This window comes from Ursus arctos, unplaced genomic scaffold (assembly GCF_023065955.2).
Source record: "Ursus arctos isolate Adak ecotype North America unplaced genomic scaffold, UrsArc2.0 scaffold_20, whole genome shotgun sequence".
NCBI classification, from domain to species: domain Eukaryota; kingdom Metazoa; phylum Chordata; class Mammalia; order Carnivora; family Ursidae; genus Ursus; species Ursus arctos.
In genome coordinates this window covers 13,085,908-13,109,831 of record NW_026622875.1, presented here as the reverse complement: position 1 = coordinate 13,109,831, position 23,924 = coordinate 13,085,908, and the positions used below count along the sequence as shown (strand labels likewise).

Here is a 23,924-nt window from a genome sequence, read left to right as displayed (position 1 = left end):
TTGACTTTGTTCAATTTTTATTTCATGTCAGATTACCTGAACATAAGTTGTTGCATAATCACTACCAAGTGGATTTCTCGCTGTGCATTTGTAGATCCCAGAATCGGAGGTTTGGGGGTTCTGAATGATGAGGGTACCTTGGGGGTGAAAAGGCTCAAGTCTTTGAGTCCCCCCTTTATTTGCCATTGAGAGCAACGAGTGGTCCGGCCGCTCCCATGTGATTTCTGGCTTGGGGATTCCCAGGGCCATACATCGGAGCTGAACAGCTGCTCCTGTCCTTGTGAGAATGCTCCTGGGTATACGATTTGTAATTCGGGGTGGGTAGGCTACAACCATTACTGGGACAGTAATCAGTGCGTGGCCAACGCTATTTTGAGCCGTACAAATGTAGTTGCCTCTGTCATAAGCTGTTGCTTCTTTAATGACTAAGGTGCCATTTTCATGCAATATGTATTTTCCACTACTTTGAGGCCTATCTATTATATAACCACTTGGTATAGTCCATTTAATGTTTGGCTTAGGGCTTCCATCAGACACACAGTGCAATGACAGAGATTCTCCGCTGATACAGTAAACTGTGCCTAATGCGTAAGTAAGAATCACCGGCTTCTGGCCAATTTCTAACACAATTAATTTTTCAATGTAGCCGACTTTATTTCTTGCTGCACACCGGTATTTTCCTGCATCATCCCGAGTTGTTTTAGAAATGATGAAAGAGCCATTGCTTGCTATCAGATACTGAGAAATTTGTGGTTCATTGGGAAATCTCGTGCCATTTGGTAAAATCCAGATTATTTCAGGGGGTGGGTTTCCATCAACAGAACAATTCAATGCCGTGGGCTTTCCAAGCTGGGCAACTATTTTTTCATTAAATGGATTTCTGAATGTTGGTCGTCTTAGCATTTCCAGTACCTCTAACTGTACCACCAGCATGCTCTCCCCTCCTTCGTTCCGAGCCACACAGATAAAATCTGCCGAGTCTGAAAACCTCACATTCCTAATTTCCAAGGTTCCGTTTTTATGGACTGTGATTCTGCTTCCATAGTATGGGGCCGTGAGGAAAATATTGTCTGGCATGATCCACATGATTTGAGGAGACGGTGTTCCTTCAGCTCTGCAGTCAAAGTGTTTTTTGGAATGCCTCACGGCTGTGGCTTTAATGACTGTTTTATTTGTATACAGACCATTGATTAATGGAGGTTGGGAGACAACATCCAGTTTGTACATTTTGGTGTCATCCCCACTGGGATTTCGGGCCACACATACATACTCTCCGGAATCGAGCAGTTTCACTTTGTTGATGGACAAAGACCCGTTGGCATGAAATGTGTACCTATCCTTAGAGAATGAAATCATGTCATGGGAAGGCAGCAACCAAAATATTTTTGGTTTGGGTTCCCCGATGACCTCACAGTCAAGGACCACTGTGTCTCCAGCCTTGATTCTCGTGTCGGTCTTGTAACCCTGCCTGATCCGTGGGGTAGGTGTTATTACTGTTAGATGGACCTTCATTTCATCCTTGCCCAGAGTGTTCTGGGCATAGCAAGTATAATCTCCTTCCTCTGCTATCCCAACTTTGTTGAAGTATAGGGTTCCATTGTCAAAAAGGGTGTACCTCCTGGTCCTGCCGCCACTGTCATCGGCTTGCATTGCATTGTTTATCATCGTTCCGTCGGGCAAACTCCAAGATATCTCAGGCACTGGTGAGCCAGAAGCCTCACAATCAACTTGGAAATCTTTCCCATGAAATACTTGTTTTTTAAAATGTTGCTTGTGATCAATTTTGGCCGGTTTCAGTCGGAGGCTCACATGCATCAGTATCAGATCATCTCCCATTTTGTTTCTGGCCACACACAAGTAGTCACCACCATCCTTTTCTGTTATTGATCCAATAAACAAGGACCCATTTGGGTAGACATGGATGCGGCTGCCCATTCTAAGGAGAGAAGAGACGGATTTGAGTGTGCAGCTAGTCGCAAGGGGTGAGGGGAGTTGTCCTTATTGACATAGGATTCGCTTTATAGACATTTCCTTAAATGGTTGCAATAAAATTAAAATCAGTACTGTCTCCTAAGCCATTTCCCGACGGGAAATTGTCTAACTGAACAGTTACAATTTAGTGAAATGAAACTCCTTTACAATGGTGATTTGGAAGATACAATGCTGAGAATGCTGGAAATAATGGATACCTTAGACACAGGACTTTCTTGACCATTTTATGTATCAAATGATTGTTTTGTGATATGTCAGTAAAGAACTTTCATGCATACTTGGTTCAGAAGAGATGCCAGATTATATTTTTTTTTGAAAAGATTAACAAAATAGAGTTCTTTGGTTACGAAATAAGTTCTACTTTGCTATAAAGAGAGAAAGTGCCAATGTAAGACTCATTAGAAGCCTGCTGTTGCATCTGACTTTTGCGGGCAACTGTAAAGTGACTGGTCTGCATTTTGTCAACCTGTGGACAGCGCCGTTTTTCTCCCTGAAGTCATTACACAGCATGCCGTTACCACAGTGAGCCACCAGGTGGCACATCTTTCCTGATACAACCAAATTCAGCTTTTCAGCAAGACCAGTGGAAATTGAATTGGTGCTAAAACCGGGATCAAGAACACCTATAAAAGAACATCACATATGTTTTTCTTCTTATTTTTTGGCAATGTGCTAAAAGCAGGTAAGTGAAAGTGGAGAGGAAAGGGGAGACAGCCTTTCATAGGATAGCGGCTAACCAAGTCAAACAGCCCAAGTCACTTTTCATTCTTCAGCAAACAAGTATGGAGAGTATTGTGTGGCACATTACAAAAGGTACTGTTCTTTTTAAATCTTTTTTTTTTTTTTTTTTAAGATTTATCTATTTGACAGAGAGACAGCCAGTGAGAGAGGGAACACAGGCAGGGGGAGTGGGAGAGGAAGAAACAGGCTCCCAGCAGAGGTGCCTGATGCGGGGCTGGATCCCAGGGACCTAGGTTCATGCCCTGAGCCAAAGGCAGATGCTCAATGACTGAGCCACCCAGGCGCCCCTGTTCTTTTTAAATCTTTAAGTAGTTCCTCACTATATAGCCGGAAATACTTTATTTAGAAAGCCTTAGTATTTAGATACTTAGATAGCCTTAGTAACTTGCCTCAGGTCTCAAGGCTGGTTCTCAAACTGCTTTCTTTGTCACCATGCTACACTACCATCTGATATTCTTTCCTAATGCTTTACAAAAGCACTGACTCAGATGCATATGAAAATCATTTACGGAGTGTGAGTCCCACCTCCAGAATTTGACTTACTTGGGGTGGAGTGTGGCCGAGGCACCAAGATTCTGAGTTTTCCAATGATTCGCGTGTGCAGCCAAGTCTGAGAACCACTGCTGTCAATATTGGCTCTCAAAAACCATCCTGCATCAGAATCACATGGCGTCTGCACTCATTTAAGATGCATATTTCCAGGCTTCATTTTTCAGAGCTTCTGATTCCCTAGATCTGGCCAGGGATCTGGGAACCCACTGAGGAATGAAGGTCCCAGGCGACCGTGACGCTTACAAACAATAAAGTTTGAGAACCAGTCTCAAATTTTAGCAGGCACTAAAATCACCTGGAAGGCTTTTAGAAACACAGATCGCTTGTTAGAATCGTTTTCTGATTCACTGAGTTCTCAGGCAAGGCTAATGCTCCTGGCAGATAATCTCAACACATTGAGAGTGACTTTGTCCCGCCCCTCAAATCTGATGTCTTTGGAGGTGGTAATATAGCAGAAGAGACTATAGCTGTTTCTTTTTATAAAGTGATATTTTTAAAGAGAAAGTTTACTTTTCAAAGTAGTGTGTTCCCCCAAGTAAAAGAAATAGAGCTCTTTATGAAGATTAATGCCCAGGGAAGCATCTGTAGTCCTTCTAAAGCAATGCTCCTCAGACTTGACTGAGGGCGTGATTCCTCTGGGTATCTTTCTAAAGTGCAGATTCTGACTCAAGTCTGGGGTGGGACCTGAGGTTTTGCTCTTGTAACAAGCTGCAAGATTCTGAAGAAGAGGAAACCATTCTGTGCTGAAACAGGTCACATATGTTGAAAGTACTGGAGATAGACTGGTAGGTGCTCTGAGTCTGAGACCATTTAAAAATCCAGAAAAGGCTTTTTGTTTCAGGTGACAAGTCGGCTTTAAGAATGTGACCTGCTTTTGCTTATTCTGGTCATGGTGGAGTAGACTCATAAGCATAGCTATGATGACTGTTTTCTCATTTTTAGAATCTAAAATGCAAACTTTAGAAGCTATGAAATGGAAACAGCAGGACTTTCTTTTTCTTGCAATATATTACCCCTTTTATTTCAGTTGATTTCTCTAAAGTTTCTAAGTAAAGAATATTCTTGCCTTTTTGAAATTAGTGGCAAAACAATAATTGAGGTGTTCAGTTAGCAAACAAGTTGAGTTTCATTATAAAAGAAAAATGCCAGTACCTCTGGTGGGCCCATGGTAGCATCTGTGATTTTTATTTATTTTTTTAAGATTTATTTGAGAGAGAGTGAGAGTTGGGGGAGAGGCAGAAAGAGAGAACTTCAAACAGACTCCCCACTAAGCACAGAGCCTTACGGGGGGGCTTGATCCCATGACCCCAAGACCATGACCCAAGTAGAAATCAAGAGTCAGCCACTCAACCGACCAAGCCACGCAGGCGCCCCATCTGTGATCTTTATACACTCCATTGCCTCTTCCACCATTTGGGCAATCTGTCCCATAAATACTTCCCCCAAATAAAATATAAACAACCTACTTAATTTCTTTGCTGTTTACCTCTGAAGGATCTGTTGGAATACCTGGTCAAGATTTATTCTGAGATACTAATAATGTGTTTTAGAACACTCTCCAGACTTCCTTTGGGTCAACTTTTTAAAACATTCCTTAAATTTGTTCATGTCTCTTGATATTTTCCAAAACTGACTTAGCATCCAGTAAGTGTTTTAGACCTTTTCCTTAACAACCCAAATTTTGAACTTTATCTGTTATTCACATCACAGGTGTAATGCCTTCTATACTTCTTGCATTGTAGATTTTGCATGGGTAGTGGAAATTGTATTCAAAATTACATAGAACCTTGATTGCATTACAAAATCCCCTCCTCTTTTTGGAGAGAGAAATTATAAATACCTTTCCGCAGTTACCATTTTAAAGCTGTCACAAGTATGAGAGCAAATGAAATTCTTAATTTGCTTTTAACTATGTAAATTTAATAAGAATTGAATAGCTGGCCCTTAAAGTTAAGCATGTAAGAAGCTTGGTTTTTATATTTAACATTAAACTCAAAAGGATTAGGTCTCTTTAGAAGGAGTTACTTTTATATGCAGAGTCTATGAGCTCTCTGAATCTGCTGCTGGCCTCACCGTATCACTTTTTCCATTTCAGAAACTGTACAGCTAAATAGATAAAGAAGATAATCTCAACACAAAGGTATGGTTTACCTGTGCCACTGGTCAACAACAGCCTTGGATGGTAGCCTCCAGATTATTTTGGGTTTGGGTTCCCCAATGGCTGAGCAGTTCAGTAGTAATTTGTCCCCAAAATTCACCTCAGTCCACTTCTGGGATGCAAATTCTATCCTGGGGGTGGTTTCTCTCTCTTCCACTGTAAGAATTACCACTCTTCTCTCTGAGCCAGTGGAGCTGGTAGCAATGCATTCATAAGTGCCCCTGTCTGAAGAGGCTACATTTCTTATATACAGAGTCCCATTTGAAAATAACAGCAACTTGGAATTTATAAACTGCAGTGGTTTCACTTCAGTGCCATCAGAGAGGACCCAGTGAACACTGGGCTGAGGAGTTCCTTTGGCAGTACAGGGCAATTTCAAACTTTCACCCCAAGTCCCTACAATGACTTGCCTCTTTTGCTCTAGAATAACAGGTGGGGCTGCAATGACTTGTACTTTGACCAGCAGTGAATCCTGGCCAGCTGAGTTGCTGGCCATGCATTTGTAAAAGCCCCGGTCATAAATGCTGAGATTGTTGATGATCAACGTTCCATCAGATGTCACCAGGGCCTGCCTATTCCCCTCAGATGATTCTGAAACCACTGTTTGGTTTGCCAGAACCCAGGAAATTGTAGGACTTGGTCTACCTTCAGCTCTGCACTTCAACTCCACGCTGCTTCCAGAGTGGACTGTGATCTCTTTGGTACGTCTATCCAGGATCCTGGGGGGATAGGAAACCACGGACAACATGACATGAAGGCGGTCAGTGCCGAGTGGATTGGATGCTGAGCACAGGTACTGTCCACGGTCCTGAATGTCCACCCTCTGTATGGACAGGGTGCCATTGGGTAGCACCTGGAATCTGCTATTCTGTTTCCTTTTAGATATATCAAATCCTGATGAGAAGAAAGAAATCTGTAGTCATTGGTCATCAAAGATTAAATAGAAAACAAATTGTTCAAGGGGAAGTCTCAAGAGGAAAGCTTTGGGGGATGCGGTTAGGCTACTGAGAGCAAATATATTTAAAATTAAAATTACGACACTTAGTGTTAAGAGTATTAAAGTTATTCCTGGAAGCTTTTTATTTCCATAATTTTAATTTAAAAAACCGTATGGTTCAACATAATGACCCTTCTCTTTTTCAACTCATATTTCCCTGTATCTGCTTTAAAGCATTACAAAAAATGTTCTTAATTAACATGTTTTAAAACCTAATGCACAAAAAAAAGTTATGCAGCAAACGTCAAATGAGAATATCAACAGTTTCTGTATCCTGGAGAGATTTGGAAGTGGTGTTGATTCTTTGGATGTGTAACCCCAAAACATAACATACTCTTTTCCTTGTTTTGTGACTAAAGAATACTAAGTGTAAAAAAAAAAAAAAGTTTCAGGTACCTGATGAGACTCTGGTCCAGTGGATGGTGGGCAGGGGATTTCCAACAGCCTCACAAGGAAGAAAGGCATCTGAGTCAGCAGGAACAGTAAAACTTGCTGCTTTTCCTCCAACTATTCTGGGCCTTTCAAATATATTCCTAGACAAAGAATCAAAGGGAAGGAGTTCAGAGGTTGTTATTTTTTGAACTGGTGTGTTATCAAAGTCATTTTTCTTTGCAGTCTTCTGAATATCCCAATTTGAAGCGTGAGTGGTGTCCTCTGGCAAGCCTGGAGTGGGCAAGAGGCTCACTATTGGCGTTTTGCCTTTTTCAGCAATTTCTGGGTATGACTTGTGCCAGAAGTGGTTTTCTGACCAGGGAGAGGAAGTCAGTTTAGAATTCTGTGGTTTAACTGTTATTAGTGCTGGCGTAGAAGTAGAATGAAACAGATAGGGGTAGATAAAGTGGGTGGTTCCAATTGTGACCTTGACATTTGGGCGAACTTTGGGAGATGTTGCAACCTCTGCTGCTAATTGCTGTGGATTAGCGTTGTGCCTAGAGTATTCACGTGGCTTGACCATTGTATTTGTCATCCTAAAAACGGGAGTTGCCATGTTGTCTGTGACTGTACTTTGATTACTCAAGGGATGGGAGGTGGGAATTGGCATTGGAGCAGCGCTGCTACTCAGGAATGGTGGCATGGTTGAGTGTCTAATGACTGTGTTCCTAGTTGTGGTGCTCTGGAGCAGTTTGCTGGACAAAGTGATTTCGGAAACAGTTTTGCTCTTCAAAGTCTGAGTATTCTCTTGGGGTAGTTCTTCAATTACATCTGTCAGAGTAAGCGTTCTTGGATAAAGATCCATTGTGCTTGAAATTGCTTTCATGTTTTCTAAGGGAGAATGAGTGAAAGCAGAGATACTGGGCTTGGTTGAAGTTTCAGTTGCAGTTCGATCAGGAGGTGTCATAGTAGTGGATGCAGTGAAGCCAGAACTCTGACTGGGAGAGGAGTGTGGGTCATTCCTGTTCCTCTGAGGCTCATTTTTTCTTTGTATGTTTCGTGTGCTGGGTCTGGCTATTTGGGTTTTACTGATAATGACTGATGCAGGGGCAGTAGGAGAAACTGTCAGCCTGGCTGTCTGCATTGATATGAAATTGGTACTTGATTCTTTGCTTGAGATATTAAGAGGTGTAGGGTAAACTGGTGGAAAGAAGAGCTTCTTCGTTGTTGGGAGGCTTACTGGACTGTGTGTTTCAGTGATATTCTGGTGAATTGTAGCTGTTGTTATAGATGGAAATTGCATCACGCTTGCTGAGACTGTTGTGAAATGGAAAGGGAAAACTTTATCTGTGGGTAAAGCAGGAGATATATTAGTAAGCACCGTGGCTGTGTTTTTTGGTGAGCTAAATTGACGTTGATTCTTTAACCTCTCTTTTTGGACATGGTTATTTACAAAGATCTGATGCCAGGGAATTTTCCTTCTTAAAAATCTTGTAACGGCTGTAGTAGTAGACATAGATGGCTTGGTAGTGGGATATGGAAGTGGTGATATAATCATTGAATCTCTTTTAACTTCATTGCTATTAGACACACTTGGGTAACCAGTATTTGTTATAGGAACTTTTTCCACAGGTAAGGATTTGGGGGAATGAGTCATAACTGCATCAGTTGGAGTCACTTGGGTACTTTCAGCACCGAAATATATTATTGTGGGTATTGTTTCCTCAATATTTACACTTGGTTTGTTCTCAAATAGTAATGATGGATTGTGGACTAAAGTTGTAGACTCTTCTGTGACTTTGGCAATTTCAGCTTCGGTGCGCATGATGGGGGAAGAACTTGGAAAAGACAGTGCTGCCTCAGCAGTGGTCAGCCTTTCCCTGGGAGAACAGGATGGGCACACCACATTGACCTCTGTGGCTGAAAATGCAGTAGTGCTTTCTTCAGAAGAAACTCTGAATGTTGGTCTCACAAAGCCATATCTATACTGTCGAAGAATTGGAGTTCTATATGGGCTGATAATTCGACCCCTACCCCAAATTTTCCTCCGTCTTCCAAAGCGCCTGGATGTTAGTGGGATGTTAGTTGTACTATTTCTAGGACTCTGTGACTGAGAATGAGCAGCAGTGTATGGGCCTGAAGGTATCTCAGAGGTGCCAAGCTTTTGAGTAATGTATGGATAGAGGTGATTGCTCCTGGGGTCACTGACTCCTGTTACAGATATCCGATGACTATCTGTGGCTTTGCCGTTAGCATTACTCAGCATTTTGATATTGACATCTTTGCTCACAGTCCCCACTGCTATTGGGAATGTACTTTGTAAATGCTCTTTTTCCCTCCCAGTGTTGTCAGCTTCCTGAAATTGCATTGCGTCAGGTACTAGAGGAGAGATGGTGGAGAAATTTTCATTGGTTGTGCCATGAATTTTGCTTGATAAGGTTGGGTTTACCTTCTTTGACATGGCTGTAGTTCTAATAGGAGATAGTTTGAAATCTATTGGTTTTTCAGGTGGTAGTATTTGTGAACCCACAACTGGAGAGACTTCAGTGACAGCAGTTATATTTGTCACAGGGCTATCAGGTATTTTTCTGGAATTAGCGATCACTGTCCTAGCCAGAACACTAGGAGCCTTAGTTGCCAGGACCGTAAATTCCTCATCTGGAGGGAGCATGCCTGAAGAGTCTGTTTCCTCACCAGGTATCTTCAGGAGCTGGGTGACCACTGGAGGGGGGCTTACCGTAGTATTTTCTTGCTTCTCTGGCATAGTATTCTTTTTAGCTTTCTCCAAAAGTGCTGCCCAGTGTCGTGGGTCAATTCTCTGAGCAGAGGAAGGGAAGGGCCGCCTGTGCTCTCTAAAATGTCGATTTGGTGAATCTCCTCGCCGCCGGTGTATTGACTCACGATAGTTGTGCTTTTTGCTTGTGCTCAGGACTTGTTTTCCAGTCTCAGCTCCCACTGGAGCAGATGTAGGGAGTTGCACAGCTGGTGGGTCCTTAAGATGAGCAATGGGATTGGGCTCATCAAGTCCAGATCCATATGTTTCCACATTATGCTCTACTGGCTTTTGCCCTTTTGTTTTGACTGAAACTTGGTTAATCAAAAAGTCAACCCCTGATGGGTTGGCTGCTACACAAAAATAATAACCCTGGTTTTTTTGAGTGACGTGTAATATTCTTAGTGTGCCATTGTTAAGAATTTGCTTGTCTCTGGAGGACTGATAAAGCACCGTGTTTCCTGGAAGAACCCAGCTAACGGAGGCATCTGGGATACCAGAAGAATGGCATGGAAGGTCAAGTGTTTCACCAGTGAAAACTGTATAATGAGCCCCGTTTTCATGGTAGGCTTCTATGGAGGGCTCCACCACAGTAATTCTATAGGTGAGAATATCTGCATCATCATAATTGGTGCTTATGCAGTGGTATATACCTGTGTCAAAACTATCAGCCATCTGGAGTTCTAGTTTTCCACTTTTGTCTATTAGGATTCGTCCATCCTCACTAACATAAGGGGCTCTCACTTTACTCCCATCAGCCAGAAGCCACTCCAGATGTGGGGTAGGGTCTCCTTGGCCTGGGCATTCTAGGCTAATGGTCCCACCAATCAAAACAGTGTGTTCCAGCTTAGTATTGTTATCTCTGGAAATCATGGTCCATTTGTGTTTCACTGGCCTTATTTCTGCCCTTGGTAAAGTGACTTGAATATCACTGGAGTACTGGATGTGCAGTGTGCTGAGTGTGGTGGCCGTTCTATTTAGCTGCAAGGAGATTTGGTCTTGCATTAACCAGGGGGGATCTATTGTGAGATCAGCCTCTATGTCGGTAAAGATGTCTTCAGGTTTCGGAGCCACCTGTTTATATTTGTAGCAGCGTTGTGGTGTTTCAGTGAGCAAGTGGCTCCTTTCTAGAATTAGAGGAGAATCACTGTACAAAGCCAGAACTTGCCACACTTGCTGAATGTGATTGTTACCTATGTTACACACCAGAAATGTTGAAAATGATGTATTTAGCATGATATAGTCATTTTTTTCAGTGAATGCAATGGATGATGTCTTTGAGGGTTTTTGGATACTGCAGACCATGTTAGCTTCATTTCCAAACTGATCTGTTATATTCAAAGTGAGGGAGCCAAAGGGTGCCATGAAATCTTGGGGAGAGATGGACACAGGACTGCTGTCTTCCAGAATAGTCAGGCTCTTTAATTTCAGGGATGGATCGATGGTTGGCTTGGCACACAGGAAAGCTGCAGCTGGGACCATAGCTAAGGGCATGCCTTTAGAGGTCCTGGGGTTCATGCAAAGTGGACATTGTTGAGGACTGGAAGGACTTCTGTCTTTTTTGCATTTTATTATATCTAGGAAAAATGACAATTGAGTTATTGCCAGCTGTGGCCTCTTTACATTTGAACATTTAAAAGAAATAGCTTTTGCTAAAATTTGAAAGAACAATTTGGAATTTTAGTGTTTAATAGAAAGTTTCCTAGTTTTTTGTCTTTAGGTTGATTTCTAAAAAGATATTGTCTATATATCCTGCCACAGTATTTTATCTGTGGTCACAAGGATTTTTGTCTGTCTGGTTGATTGCTCTATTTCCCATACCTAGCAAGTGCCTGATATATATTTGGTACTCAGAAAATACTACCTAAAAGAATAATTACCTTATACAGGGAAACTTTTTATGTTTCTCACTTTTTACTAAGAGTAGTAGTAATTTGGTTCTATTTCCTCATTTTAATGTTTTAAGGGTCATAGAACTTCATTGTCCTTTAAAAGATTAAATGTTTGGTAGAATTCACAAACAGGTTAAGAAGAGTTAATACCTATTCTCCTCAAACTATCCCAAGATACAGAAAAGGAAGGAAAGCTTCCAAACACATTCTAGGAGGCCAGCATTAACCTTGATACCAAAACCAGACAAAGATACCACCAAACAAGAAAACTACAGGCCAACATCCTTGATAAATATACATGTAAAAATCCTCAACAAAATATTAGCCAACTGCATTTAACAATACATTAAAAGGACCATTCACCATGATCAAATGGGATTTATTCTGGTAACACAAGGATGGTTCAATATTCACAAATCAATCAATGTGATAAACTACATCAACAAAACAAAGGGTTAATATCATATGATCATCTCAACAGATGAGAATAGGAAACATTTGACAAAATTCAACATCTGTTCATGATAAAAACTGTCAACAAAGTGGGTTTAGAGGAAACCTACCTGAAGAGAATAAAGTCCAAATATGACAAACCCACAGCTAACACCATCATCATGGTGAAACAGAACTTTCCTCTAAGATTAGGAACAACTCAAGGGTATCCACTCTCACCACTTTTATTCAACATAGTACTCTTCAGAAGTCCTACTTGCAGCAGTCAGACAAGAAAAAGAAATAAAAGGCATCCAGATTGATGTGGAAGAATGAAACTGTCACTGTTTGCGGATGACTTGATACAACTGTTAGAACTGATCAGTGAATTCAGTAAAGTCACAGGATAAAAAATTAACATACAGAAATTGATTGCATTTCTATACACTAATAATGAAGAGATGAAAGAGAAATTAATAAAATACCTAGGAATAAACTTAACCAAGGAGGTGAAAGACCTATACTCTGAAAACTATAAAACACTGACAAAAGAAATTGAGGGCAACATAAACAAATATAAAGATATTCCATGCTCATGGATTGGAAGAATTAATATAATTAAAATGTCTGTACTAACTAAACCAATCTATGGATTTAATATAATCTCTATCAAAATACCCACATTTTTCACAAACTGAAACATATATTATTATATTTATATGTCACCACAAAGATCCCAAATAGCCAAAGCAATCTTGAGAACGATGAACAAAGCTGGAGGTATCACAATCCCAGATACCAAGATATACTACAAAGCCATAGTAATGAAAACAGGATGGTACTGGCACAAAAATAGACACATAGATCAATGGAACAGAATAGAATGTTCAGAAATAAACCCATACTTATATAGTCACTCTATAACAAAGGAGGCCAGAATATACAATGGGGAAAAGACAGACTCTTCAATAAATGGTGTTGTCAAAACTGGACAGCTACACGCAAAAGAATGAAACTGGACCACTTTCTTACATCACACAAAAATAAACTTGAAGTGGATTAAAGACCTAAATGTGAGACCTAAAACCATAAAAGTCCTAGAAGAGAGCACAGGCAGTAATGTATCTGACATCGAACATAGAAATAGAAACTCTTTTCTAGATATGTCTCCTTGGACAAGGAAAACAAAAGCAAAAATAAACTATTGGGACTACACCAAAATGAAAAGCTTTTGCACAGTGAAGGAAATCATCAACAAAAAGGCAACCTACTGAAAGATGATATTTGCAAATGATATATCCAATAACTAGTTAGTATCCAAACTATATAAAGAACTTATAAAACTCAACACCAAAAAAAAAAAAAAAAACCAAAACCCCAAACAATTTGATTTAAAAATGCGCATAGGACATGAATAGACATTTTTTTCAAGGAAGACATACAGATGGCCAATAGACACATGAAAAGAAGCTCAACACCATTCGTCATCAGGGAAATGCAAGTCAAAACCACAATGAGAGATCATCTTACACCTATCAGATGGCTAAAATAAAAAAGACAAGAAAAAACAAGTGTTGGCAAGGATATGGAGAAAAAGGAACCCTCATGCACTTTTTGTTGGAATGTAAATTGGTGCATCCACTGTGGCAAACAGTATGGAGGTTCCTCAAAAAATTAAAAATAGAATTACCATATGATCTAATAATTCCACTACTGGATATTTACCCAAAGAATATAAAAATACCAATCTGAAAAGATACATGCACCCCTATGTTTATTGCAGCATTATTTACAATAGCTGAGATTTGGAAGTAACCAAAGTGTCTATCAATAGAGGAATGGATAAGGAAGATGTGGTATGTATATATATCGGAATATTAGCCACATACACACACACACACACACACACACACACACACACACACACACACGAGATTGTGCCATTTGTGACAACAGGAATAGACTCCAAACCCTTCAGTATACTCCAGTATGACAGGTAGTGCTGCATACATCTGGCTCAGCATTCTTTGGTAAATTTTAAAATCTAAACCTATGCAGAGAAGGTCGCTGGCAAGCCTGAAAGCCTTTGAGTACTCATAAGAGGCTCTTCTCAGTCACCCTCCTCCCACCAGCTATGACCCTTAACCTACTCATCAGTACCCTGGGTTCAGACCCTGCCAAAGCAAAGAACACGGCAGACTTCTGGCTTAATTAAACCCCATCGCAAAATTATGTTCACGTCTTGGTATGCTTACTGTTGCTAGCACCTGGACCAGAGTTAGCAGGCTGTGGGCATCAGGTACTTTACTTCAGATGCAGATCTTACCACGTCACTTTCATTCTCTCCGTCACACTAAGTTTTAGTCACAAAGACATGCTTTCCATTCCTCAAACTGCCATGCCTTATTGGGCTCTGGAATATGCTTCTCCTTCTACTTCCCATCATTTGCCATCTGACTCGCCCTCTTCCATCAATGTCTAACTACTTGCATCCTTCAGGACCCAGTCACAACACCACTTCTGGGTGGGCTTTCTGCTTTATGTTCTCCTTATACCTTTCACTTCTCCTCACCCATCCACTATTAGAATGACTTGTCTACTTACCTGTCTTCCCACAAGACTATAACGTCCATACTTGTTTATCTGTATGTCCCCGGCCCCAGCCAGTGGATGCTCAGGAAAGATTGGAGGGAGGGATGAAGGTGGGCAGACAGGCATAATTCTAAGGTCATATTTCTGCACATTTTAACTTGTAACTTGAGATGTGTCTTAAAATCGAAAGTGTTTTACAGTAGCAACCGAGCAGCTGTCAGTCTTGCTAATGGCTTCTGCTATCACACATGGAACACTATCTGAGTTAATTACATTATTTTCTCTTTAACTGAGTTACATGCACTGTTGGTACTACATATATTAAGTTTGCCACTTAATATAAACATTTTAAGGGGTGCCTGGGTGGCTCAGTCGGTTAGGTGTCCGACTCTTGGTTTCACCTCAAGTCCTGATCTCAGGGTCATGAAATTGAGCCCTGCTTTAGGCTCTGTGCTCAGCACAGAGTCTGCTTGATATTCTCTACCTCTGCCCCTCCCCCTCTAAAATAAATAGCATCTTTAAAAATATAAAAATAAAGTGTTTGTCTTAAGATTATACTATGCTTTGGCACTAAAACAAGAAGTTATTAGGTAGGTAGAAAGGCCTAGAAACCAAAGCTAGATATAAATTTAATATTAGTTAAACAAATGTTTATCAAAGAAATAGCCACAAATCCTTATTTTATAGAGAAACAAGACAACGAGCTTTGTGGAACCTAACCAGGGAAGATACACACAAATAGTAAAGCTGTGTTACACTGAACTACTGAAATACGTGCAAAAGGATTGTCTAGCACATGTGAGGTGAAGCAGCTGAAGACGTGAGGAACAGTCACATCTCTTAGAATGGATGAAAAAATGTCCAAGCAGAAGTTGATGTGACTCATTCATGAGTTTTACAGGTTTATCATTAAGGGATCTCAGCCCAAAGGAGAACACATAATTATTTAAACATGACTGTAAGATGTTAGCCCTAATGGGTTTTGCTAATAATATATGTGTGTGTGTGTGTGTGTGTGTGTGTGTGTGTGTATACATACATACATACATACACAATTTGGGGACATATTAAGATCATAGGTGGGTGAGGGACTCATTTGTATTCACCATCAAAATGGTTAATTAATCAAAGCTTAGCTTAACAAAAATTGAGTACCTACTATGTTCTAGGCACATTCTAAGAGCTAGGTATAAATAAATCAGACATAAGATAGGAAAGGCAGAAGACAATAAATACAATAAAATGTGTTCCATTCAATAATGGAATTGTGGGTAAACTGAAAGTGGGGAAATGATTATATGTGGCCCTTGAACAACACAGGTGTGAACTGTGTGGGTCCACTTAGATGTGAATTTCTTCAATAAATATACTGGAAAATATTTTGGAGGTTTGTGACGATTTGAAAAACCTTGCAGAGAAACCACATAGCCTAGAAACATTGAAAAAGCTTTTTAAAACAGTGTGTCATGAATGCATAAAATATGCACAAATCCATTATAGAAAGTTAAAATTTATCAAAACTTATACACACAAAGATGGTATGTTGAGAAAAATGTAAGCAAAGATACAATATTAAATCATAACTGCCTAAAATGAACTGCAGTACGTACCGTACTACTATCCTATCCTACTACTCTAGGTAGCAGTATAACTACTACTACAAAGGTACGATATTAAATCATAACCAGGGGGGTGGGGGAGGGGAGTCAGGGAGATGGTGGTAAAGGACTTTAAGATATGGATCTTGGAGAAATTCTAGGGCTAATAGACACCACACCAGAGAAATTAACAGATGACTTGATGGAGATCAATGCTTCCAAACTAGTGCCTAATGAGGAGAAAACACAGAAAAAGCAGTGCCAGAAAACAAATGGACATCAGACAGTCTGGCAGAAGGGTTCCTATTATTCAAGACTGCATTTGACTTGCTTTATGACATGGACCCTTCTGTGAAATGGGCACTGAAACTAAGGCAAATGGTGGAAGAAAGATTGGTACTGTATAGAGACATTTTTAGAAACATAACAGAGCAAAAAGTCTGACAGAAGTGACAATGAATTACTGTAAAGTTACACTGAGTGTACATGCCTCCCCTGCCTCCCCTTCCACCTCCTCCGCTTCTTTGACAGCAAGACCAATGCCTCCTCTTCCTCCCTCACCTATCCAATGTGAAGATGATGAGGACGAAGACCTAATGATGATCCACTTCCTCATAATCAACGGTAAGTAATTATCATGCTGTAGAATTAATAAACTTACCTATCGTGCATGTGTTTGCGTGAAAATCCAATAGCTGTATAGTAAGAACTGTGTGAGATGTTTTTGTATTATTGCCTCGGTTTTCATAATGCAGAATATCGGGTGCCAGACTTGTATGGAAGTGGATAACATTTCCTTACATAGGCATGCAATGAGTGATATTTAACATCAAATTAATGTGTTAGTTTACTTACTGTCTCATAACTTTTCTTTCAAAGAATTACGTTGATGTACAGTATGCCACACTCTTGAAATTGGAGAAACTGCATTATCAGCCTATCAACACAGGTAAGTGATTTAAAAAAAAAGTTTCCAAAATTGTATTATGAATAAGACTAAAACTGTATACCCATAGAAATTTTATAATGATTCATTCCTTAGTGTATAGGCCAGGCTACCATAAAGCAATCATATTGTTGCTTCATTATCAATGCATGAATATAAAATGTGAATTTCTTTTTAACATTATCTTTTCATTTTTGATGTCTAGCATTAGTAATACATATAATATCTACAGCGTTTTGTATCATATGAGACATTATTGATATAGGTACTGACACAATTTATCTTGTAAGCAGATGATGTAAATTTACCGTATTGATAAATACAGTTCTGTACTGTAAATGTGTTTTCCTTATGATTGTCTCAGTAACCTTTTTCTCTAGCTTTATTATAAGAATATAAAATACATATAAAATATAAAATATGAGTTAATTGGCCATATATATTACCAGTACGGCTTTCAGTCAATAGTAGGCTATTGGTGGTTAAGTTTTGAGGGAGTCAAAAGTTACATAGACTTTTCAACTGTGTTGGGGATCAACATATTGTTCAAGGGTCAACTATACTGAACTACAGATGGGGTGAATGGAAGAGCACCAAGCTTCCCAGAAGGGGTGGGTGCTGAGCAGAGTTTGCAGGCTACTTGGGAGCCTATCAGGCGGAAAAGGAGGAGAAGTGCTCCAAGCAGGAAGGCCACAGGGATGAGACAGTGAAACAGTGAAAAGTGTGTCTGGGATGGTAGGGGGTGCTGAGGATTGGAAAGGAAGGAAACGAGGCTGAGGCTAGGCGAGGAGCTATTAGGCTACGGAGCTCAGGCTGTGTTCTGTAGGCCAAGATCAGCAAACTTTTTATGTAAAGGGCCAGATAGTAAAGATTTTAGGTTTATGGACTATAGGTCTCTGACATAGCTACTGGACCATACACTGTAGCAACAAAGCAGCCACAGACCTAGGCATGACGGTCTTCCAATAAAACTCTATTCACACAAGCCTTGTGGAGGGCTGTAATTGGCCTGTGCATTATAATTTGCCCATTCTTTGACTTCTTTTTATTATTCTTTAGTGTATAAAATAACTGGGTATCTTACAGTCATGGCATATTCTACTTAAAATATTAGCTTCTAACAATATACAGTAGCCTGATTTTATTACCAGAACATATAATTAGCAAAATGGCAAGTAGGTTTGATACCTTGTAGGAACGGAATACACAATAATTTTCTCTCTGGGTGTGTAGTTCTTTCCTGGTGGGCATCATTTCCCCCCGCCCCCCACTGCTACATTTCTCAGATAAACTTTCTTCATGTGCTCACTGTTCTCCCTCTGTGCTCCGGCTAGCAACCACATGGAAACGCAGTAGTTCTTTCTCATTCCTCATTCTTCTTTATCTCTCCCTGGCATTTGAAAGTACTGACAAACCCCCACTCAATCTTTTGGGGTCTGTGAAGCTACATTCAGGTGTGGTCACCTCGTAGTTCAATCTATCATTCCTCAGACACAAACCCTGAACACTTCATCGCTGGGCTCGTTTCTCCCTATTCCAGTCCTTCCTGTCCGCTGCTCATAAATTGACCATCCCCAAAAAGCATCTCTGTGTTCAAAGCTTTCACTATAAGATCTCTTTGCTTTATAGGATAAAGCACAGTCATGATAGCCTGGCATTCAGTGCTCCTTACGGTGGATTTCAAATTACCCTGCTAGTCTATATTGAGCCTATGCCAGGCAAATTGGGCTATTCATTACCCTCTTCAGGCAGCTTGTTCTATCTTCATGTACAAAGCAGTTTCTCCACCCCAAATACATTTTAGAGAAAGGTTTCAACTTTTGAATATCTGCTTTTCTACTTTCTAGCTGTGTGACCTGGGTGGGTGGCAATGAAAATAATGATAACGCTTCATATTTATTGAGTGCTTGCTTTGTGTTATACACTGTGCTGAGCAGTGTGTATGTATTAATTATTCTTTCCAATTATTACTACCCCTATGTTACAGGTGAGAAAATTGAAGCATTAAAGGGTCTAAATGACTACCCCAAACACCCAAATTTCCTAAGCCTTAGTTTCTTCGTCTGTAAATGGAGGATTATTGTGAGGATTAAATAGAAAGCATCTAGCACGATGTCAACCACAAACTCAGTACATGTTAAGTCCCTGCTAGCTCTCGTATTCCTTCTTTTCCCTTTGATGTATCTTGTATGGCCCAGTCCAATTTCCCTCCTTTTTAATCAAGGCAGAAGTAAATTTTTACTGACTCTGAGCTCCTATGGAACTAAATCTTCAGTGCAAGTATTTTGATGTTGTTCATTTATAGCCTTATTGTCCTTTTATGTGTTCAGCATATTTGCCTAAAATATTTGCTCTTGGAGCACTAAGGTGGTGTCTATTGTTGTCTATAGGTGTAATTAAGTAGTCATTGAGACCCTTAATGCTTCAATTTGTGTTGTGATCTCTTGTTCATAGTAGGTTTATAGTAACTACTTGTTGACTGAATAGCTCTTGCCCTCTTCATGGCAAATTTTACTTTCCCCATCAAAGCACATTTCACACTCTGATTATCTGTTTGCTTATCTGTAACCCACCAGAGGCATGGTTAGAGCAGAGACAGTGCTCTTGATAGTTCTATCACCAAGCAAAGAATCTTGACTAGAACTCAAAAAAAAAAAAAAAAAAAAAAATGGGTGTTGACTGAATGACTGAAAGGAAGATAAGAAAAGGAAAGGGTTTTTGTGGCTCACTATAAGTAAAGAAGAGTAACACACACAAACATTCCTTATTTCCTAATTTTGCCAGAAGTGATGATTGGATAGTTGACATGAAACAAGACACATGTAATTCATTAAAGAGAATTCATTACCTCTAAGTTATTATTTAGTGTCTGTTTTCTCTCCAGCTAAACTACCTTGGCCTCCCCACTTACTGGTAAAAACCTCCAGGCAGATTTCCTCTAATTAGGACAAAGAAATAAATAGCATATATACCTGGTTTTTCCTGTATCCAGTCAGACAACCATTTTAAATGGCAATCACAGGTCCATGGGTTCCCATGAAGATAAAGGCTTTCCAAATCAGGCATATTAGAAATCATCTCTTGAGGGAGGGAGCTCAGGAAGTTATCAGACAAGTACAGGTACTTAACAAAAGATGTTTTAAATATCTGGAGGTATTTCAAAGAGACAAATGTATCTGGATGGAGCTTAGTGAGCTGATTTCCTTCCAAGTGCACCAGTCGGAGAAAGGTGAGTCCATAAAAAACCTCTGGGTTTATAAACTCAATATTGTTGTGGTCCATATGCAATCGTGTCAAGCTCCTGAGGCCATAAAAAGTATCTTTCTGAAGTTTTCGGATTTTGTTATAGCTCATTTTTAAGACCTAAGAATAAAGAAAAAACAGCCAAACATTTAGTTTGTCAAAGGAATTGTCACAAAAGGGAAAAGTGGATCAATAATAAAACACGTTGGCATTAATCTGATGCAACATATGTATCTATTTGAATTCTAATTCAAACAAATTAGTTGCAAATTAAATAGCATATCAGGGAAATTAGAATACTCATGATAATTTTAAGGAGTTATTGCTAAAATTTATAGATTAATTTTGTGGTTATTTTTTAAAGATTCCTTAACTTTGAGACATATATGAAGTATGCACAGATAAAACATTAAGATATCTTACTTCTTTCAAAACAATGCAGTGAAGTACTGGGTAAAAGTCCAGGTGAAACAAGACCTGTTATGTCTTGATAACTATTGAACCTGGATGAGGATATGTTGGGATTTATTATACTATTCTTTTTACTTTTGTATGTGATTGAAAATTTCCGTAACAAGTTTTTAAAAATTATCTTGATATTTCAAGTAAATTTAAGATTTCTGGAACCTGAATTTTTCATAAGAAAGCAATATATTGAGGTTCCAGTTCCAAGATGGCAGAGAAGCAGGAGACCTAAAGCTCATCTGGTCCCAGGAATTCAGCTAGAGAGCTACCAAACCATTCTGAATACCTATGAACGCAACTGGAGAATGAAGAAAAGAGTAGCAGAAACTCTATGAACAGAAAATCGACCACTTTCTGCAAGGAGGAGAAAAGATGGTGGAGGAGTAGAGGACCCCTCTCTCAGCTGGTCCCCTGAGTCAAGCTGGATATCTACCAGACCATCCTGAACATCCACAGAATCAGCCTGAGACGCAGGAAGATACATCTGGATCTCTACAAATGAACATCTCCAGCGCTGAGTATTGAGGTATGAAGCAGGGAGCCGTGAATCCGCGCACAGATATCAGAAGATAAATGGAAGGGGGAGGGAGCCGATGCGCTCAGGCGCGGGGGGAAGCAGTAGCCACTTGCGCTGGGGAGCGGGAGGACTCACGGACCGGCACCCGTGAAAGAGCAGACTGAGACCATGAGCCTGGGAACGCATGTGCGACCAGACTGAAAACCGGAGCTCCAGAGTGCTCACTCGAACTAGACTGAAACCGAGAGCTCGGGAGCACGCACGTGACTAGACTGAAAACCAGCGCTCTGGAGTGCACGCGAACCACACTGAAACAGAGAGCTTGGGAACGCGCACAGGAACCTGGGTCAGCTGGCTGTGTCAGAAGCACAAAAGACAGAGATGTGCCGGGATGCTGCAGGGTTTTTAGCAGCACCGACGGAAACAGAGTTAAAGTGGCCAAGAGAGCTCAGTGGAGAGCGGACGGTGATCTCTCTGTTCTGAGACAGAGGCTAGGATATGGCCACTGCTGCTCTGACTCTCAGAAGAGTCACAGAAAACCACCAGGGAAAGCCACCAGAGAACAAAAGCACCGAAATACCAGCTCACACTGTGCCCATCCCCATTCCCCCCTCGCAGGGAACAGGGAGACTCTACCCAAACAGGGTTGCCTGAGTATCAGCGTGGCAGGCCCCTCCCCCAGAAGGCAGTCTGAAAAATCAAGAAGCCCACATCCCTAAGGTCCCTATAAAACAAGTGCACACTGCCTGGGTCTTGGTCAATAATTTGGGCTCTGTGCATCCCCATGACCTCTCATCAGAATAAGGAGGAGGAACCCTAAGCAAAGAAAGGACACAGAGACGGTGGCCTCTGCCACAGAAGTGATGGATATGGATATAACCAAATTGTCAGAAATGGAGTTCAGAGTAACAATGGTCAAGATGATGTGTAGACTTGAAAAAAATATTAACAAAAATATTAACGAGAATATAGAATCTCTAAGGGCAGAAATGAGAGCAAATCTGGCAGAAATTAAAAATGCTATGAATCAAATGCAGTCTAAACTAGACGCTCTGACAACCAGGGTAAATGAGGCAGAAGAACGAATTAGTGAATTGGAGGATGGGATGGTAGAAGAGAAAGCTAAAACAGAAACTTGGCTCAAAAAAAATCCAATCTCAAGAATGTAGATTACTGACTCAATGAAACGTTCCAATGTCAGAAGCATTGGCATCCCCAAGGGAATGGAGAAAGAGAGAGGTCTAGAAGACATATTTGAACAAATTATAGCAGAGAACTTCCCTAATCTGGCAAAGGAAACAAGCATTCGTGTCCAAGAGGCAGAGAGGACCCCTCCCAAGGTCAATGAGAACAGACCTACACCATGTCACATCATAGTGCAATTTGCAAATATTAGATCCAAGGATACAGTATTGAAAGTGGCCAGGGGACAGGGCGCCTGGGTGGCTCAGTCGTTAAGTGTCTGCCTTTGGCTCAGGGCATGATTCTGGTGTTGTGGGATCGAGCCCCACATTGGGCTCCTCCACTGGGAACCTGCTTCTTCCTCTCCCACTCCCCCTGCTTGTGCTCCCTCTCTCGCTGGCTCTCTCTCTCTGTCAAATAAATAAATAAAATCTTTTTTAAAAAAGTGTTTTAAATAAAAAAAGAAAGTGGCCAGGGGAAAGAAAATCCTTACGTATAGAGGGGAAAATATCAGAATAACATCAGACCTGTCTACAGAGACCTGGCAGGCTAGGAAGGGTTGGCAGGGTATTTTCAAAGCTCTATCTGAGAAGAACATGCAGCCAAGGATCCTTTATCCAGCAAGGCTGTCATTCAGAATTCATGGAGAGATAAGGACCTTCCAGGATCTGCAGAAACTGAAGGAATTTGTAACCACCAAACCAGCCCTACATGAGATATTAAGGGGGGTTCTATAAAAGTAAAAAGGCCCCAAGAGTGATACAGAACAGAAATTTACAATCTATAGAAGCAAAGACTTCACAGGCAACATGATATCATTAAAATCATATCTCTCAATAATCACTCTCAGTGTGAATGGCCTAAATGCTCCCATAAATGCCACAGGGTTGCAGATTGGATAAAAAGACATGACCCATCCATTTGCTGTCTACAAGAGACTCATCTTGAACATAAAGACACATCCAGACTGAAAGTGAAGGGATGGAAAACCATTTTTCATGCCAGTGGACCTCAAAAGAAAGCTGGGGTAGCAATTCTCATATCAGACAGATTGGATTTTAAACTAAAGACTGTAGTTAGAGATACAGAAGGACACTACATTATTCTTAAAGGATGTATCCAACAAGTGGATTTGACAATTATAAATATCTATGCCCCCAACAGGGGAGCAGCAAGATACACAAGCCAACTCTTAACCAGAATAAAAAGACATAAGATAAAAATACATTAATAGTAGGGGACCTCAACACTCCACTATCAGCAATAGACAGATCACCTAAGCAGAGAATCAACAAAGAAACAAGAGCTTTGAATGATATACTAGACCAGATGAATCTCAAAGATATATACAGAACACTACACCCTAGAACAACAGAATACTCATTCTTTTCGAATGCACATGGAACTTTCTCCAGAATAGACCATATAGTGGGTCACAAAACAGGTCTCAAACAATACCAAAAGACTGAGAT

General features: G+C 40.4%; 1 protein-coding gene across 1 annotated transcript in view; it reads right to left on the bottom strand.

The window, feature by feature from the left end:
• IGSF10 (immunoglobulin superfamily member 10) overlaps positions 1 to 23,924 on the bottom strand; it is a 51,923-nt gene continuing 27,999 nt past the window's right edge. Inside the window, exons 5-8 of the mRNA XM_026497294.4 lie at positions 20,018 to 20,408; positions 6,837 to 11,162; positions 5,437 to 6,337; positions 1 to 1,936 (exon numbers count right to left, since the gene is read on the bottom strand). Coding sequence (XP_026353079.2) covers positions 28 to 1,936; positions 5,437 to 6,337; positions 6,837 to 11,162; positions 20,018 to 20,408 — 7,527 coding nt within the window. The 3' untranslated portion in view covers positions 1 to 27. The remainder of the gene's footprint in view (positions 1,937 to 5,436; positions 6,338 to 6,836; positions 11,163 to 20,017; positions 20,409 to 23,924) is intronic.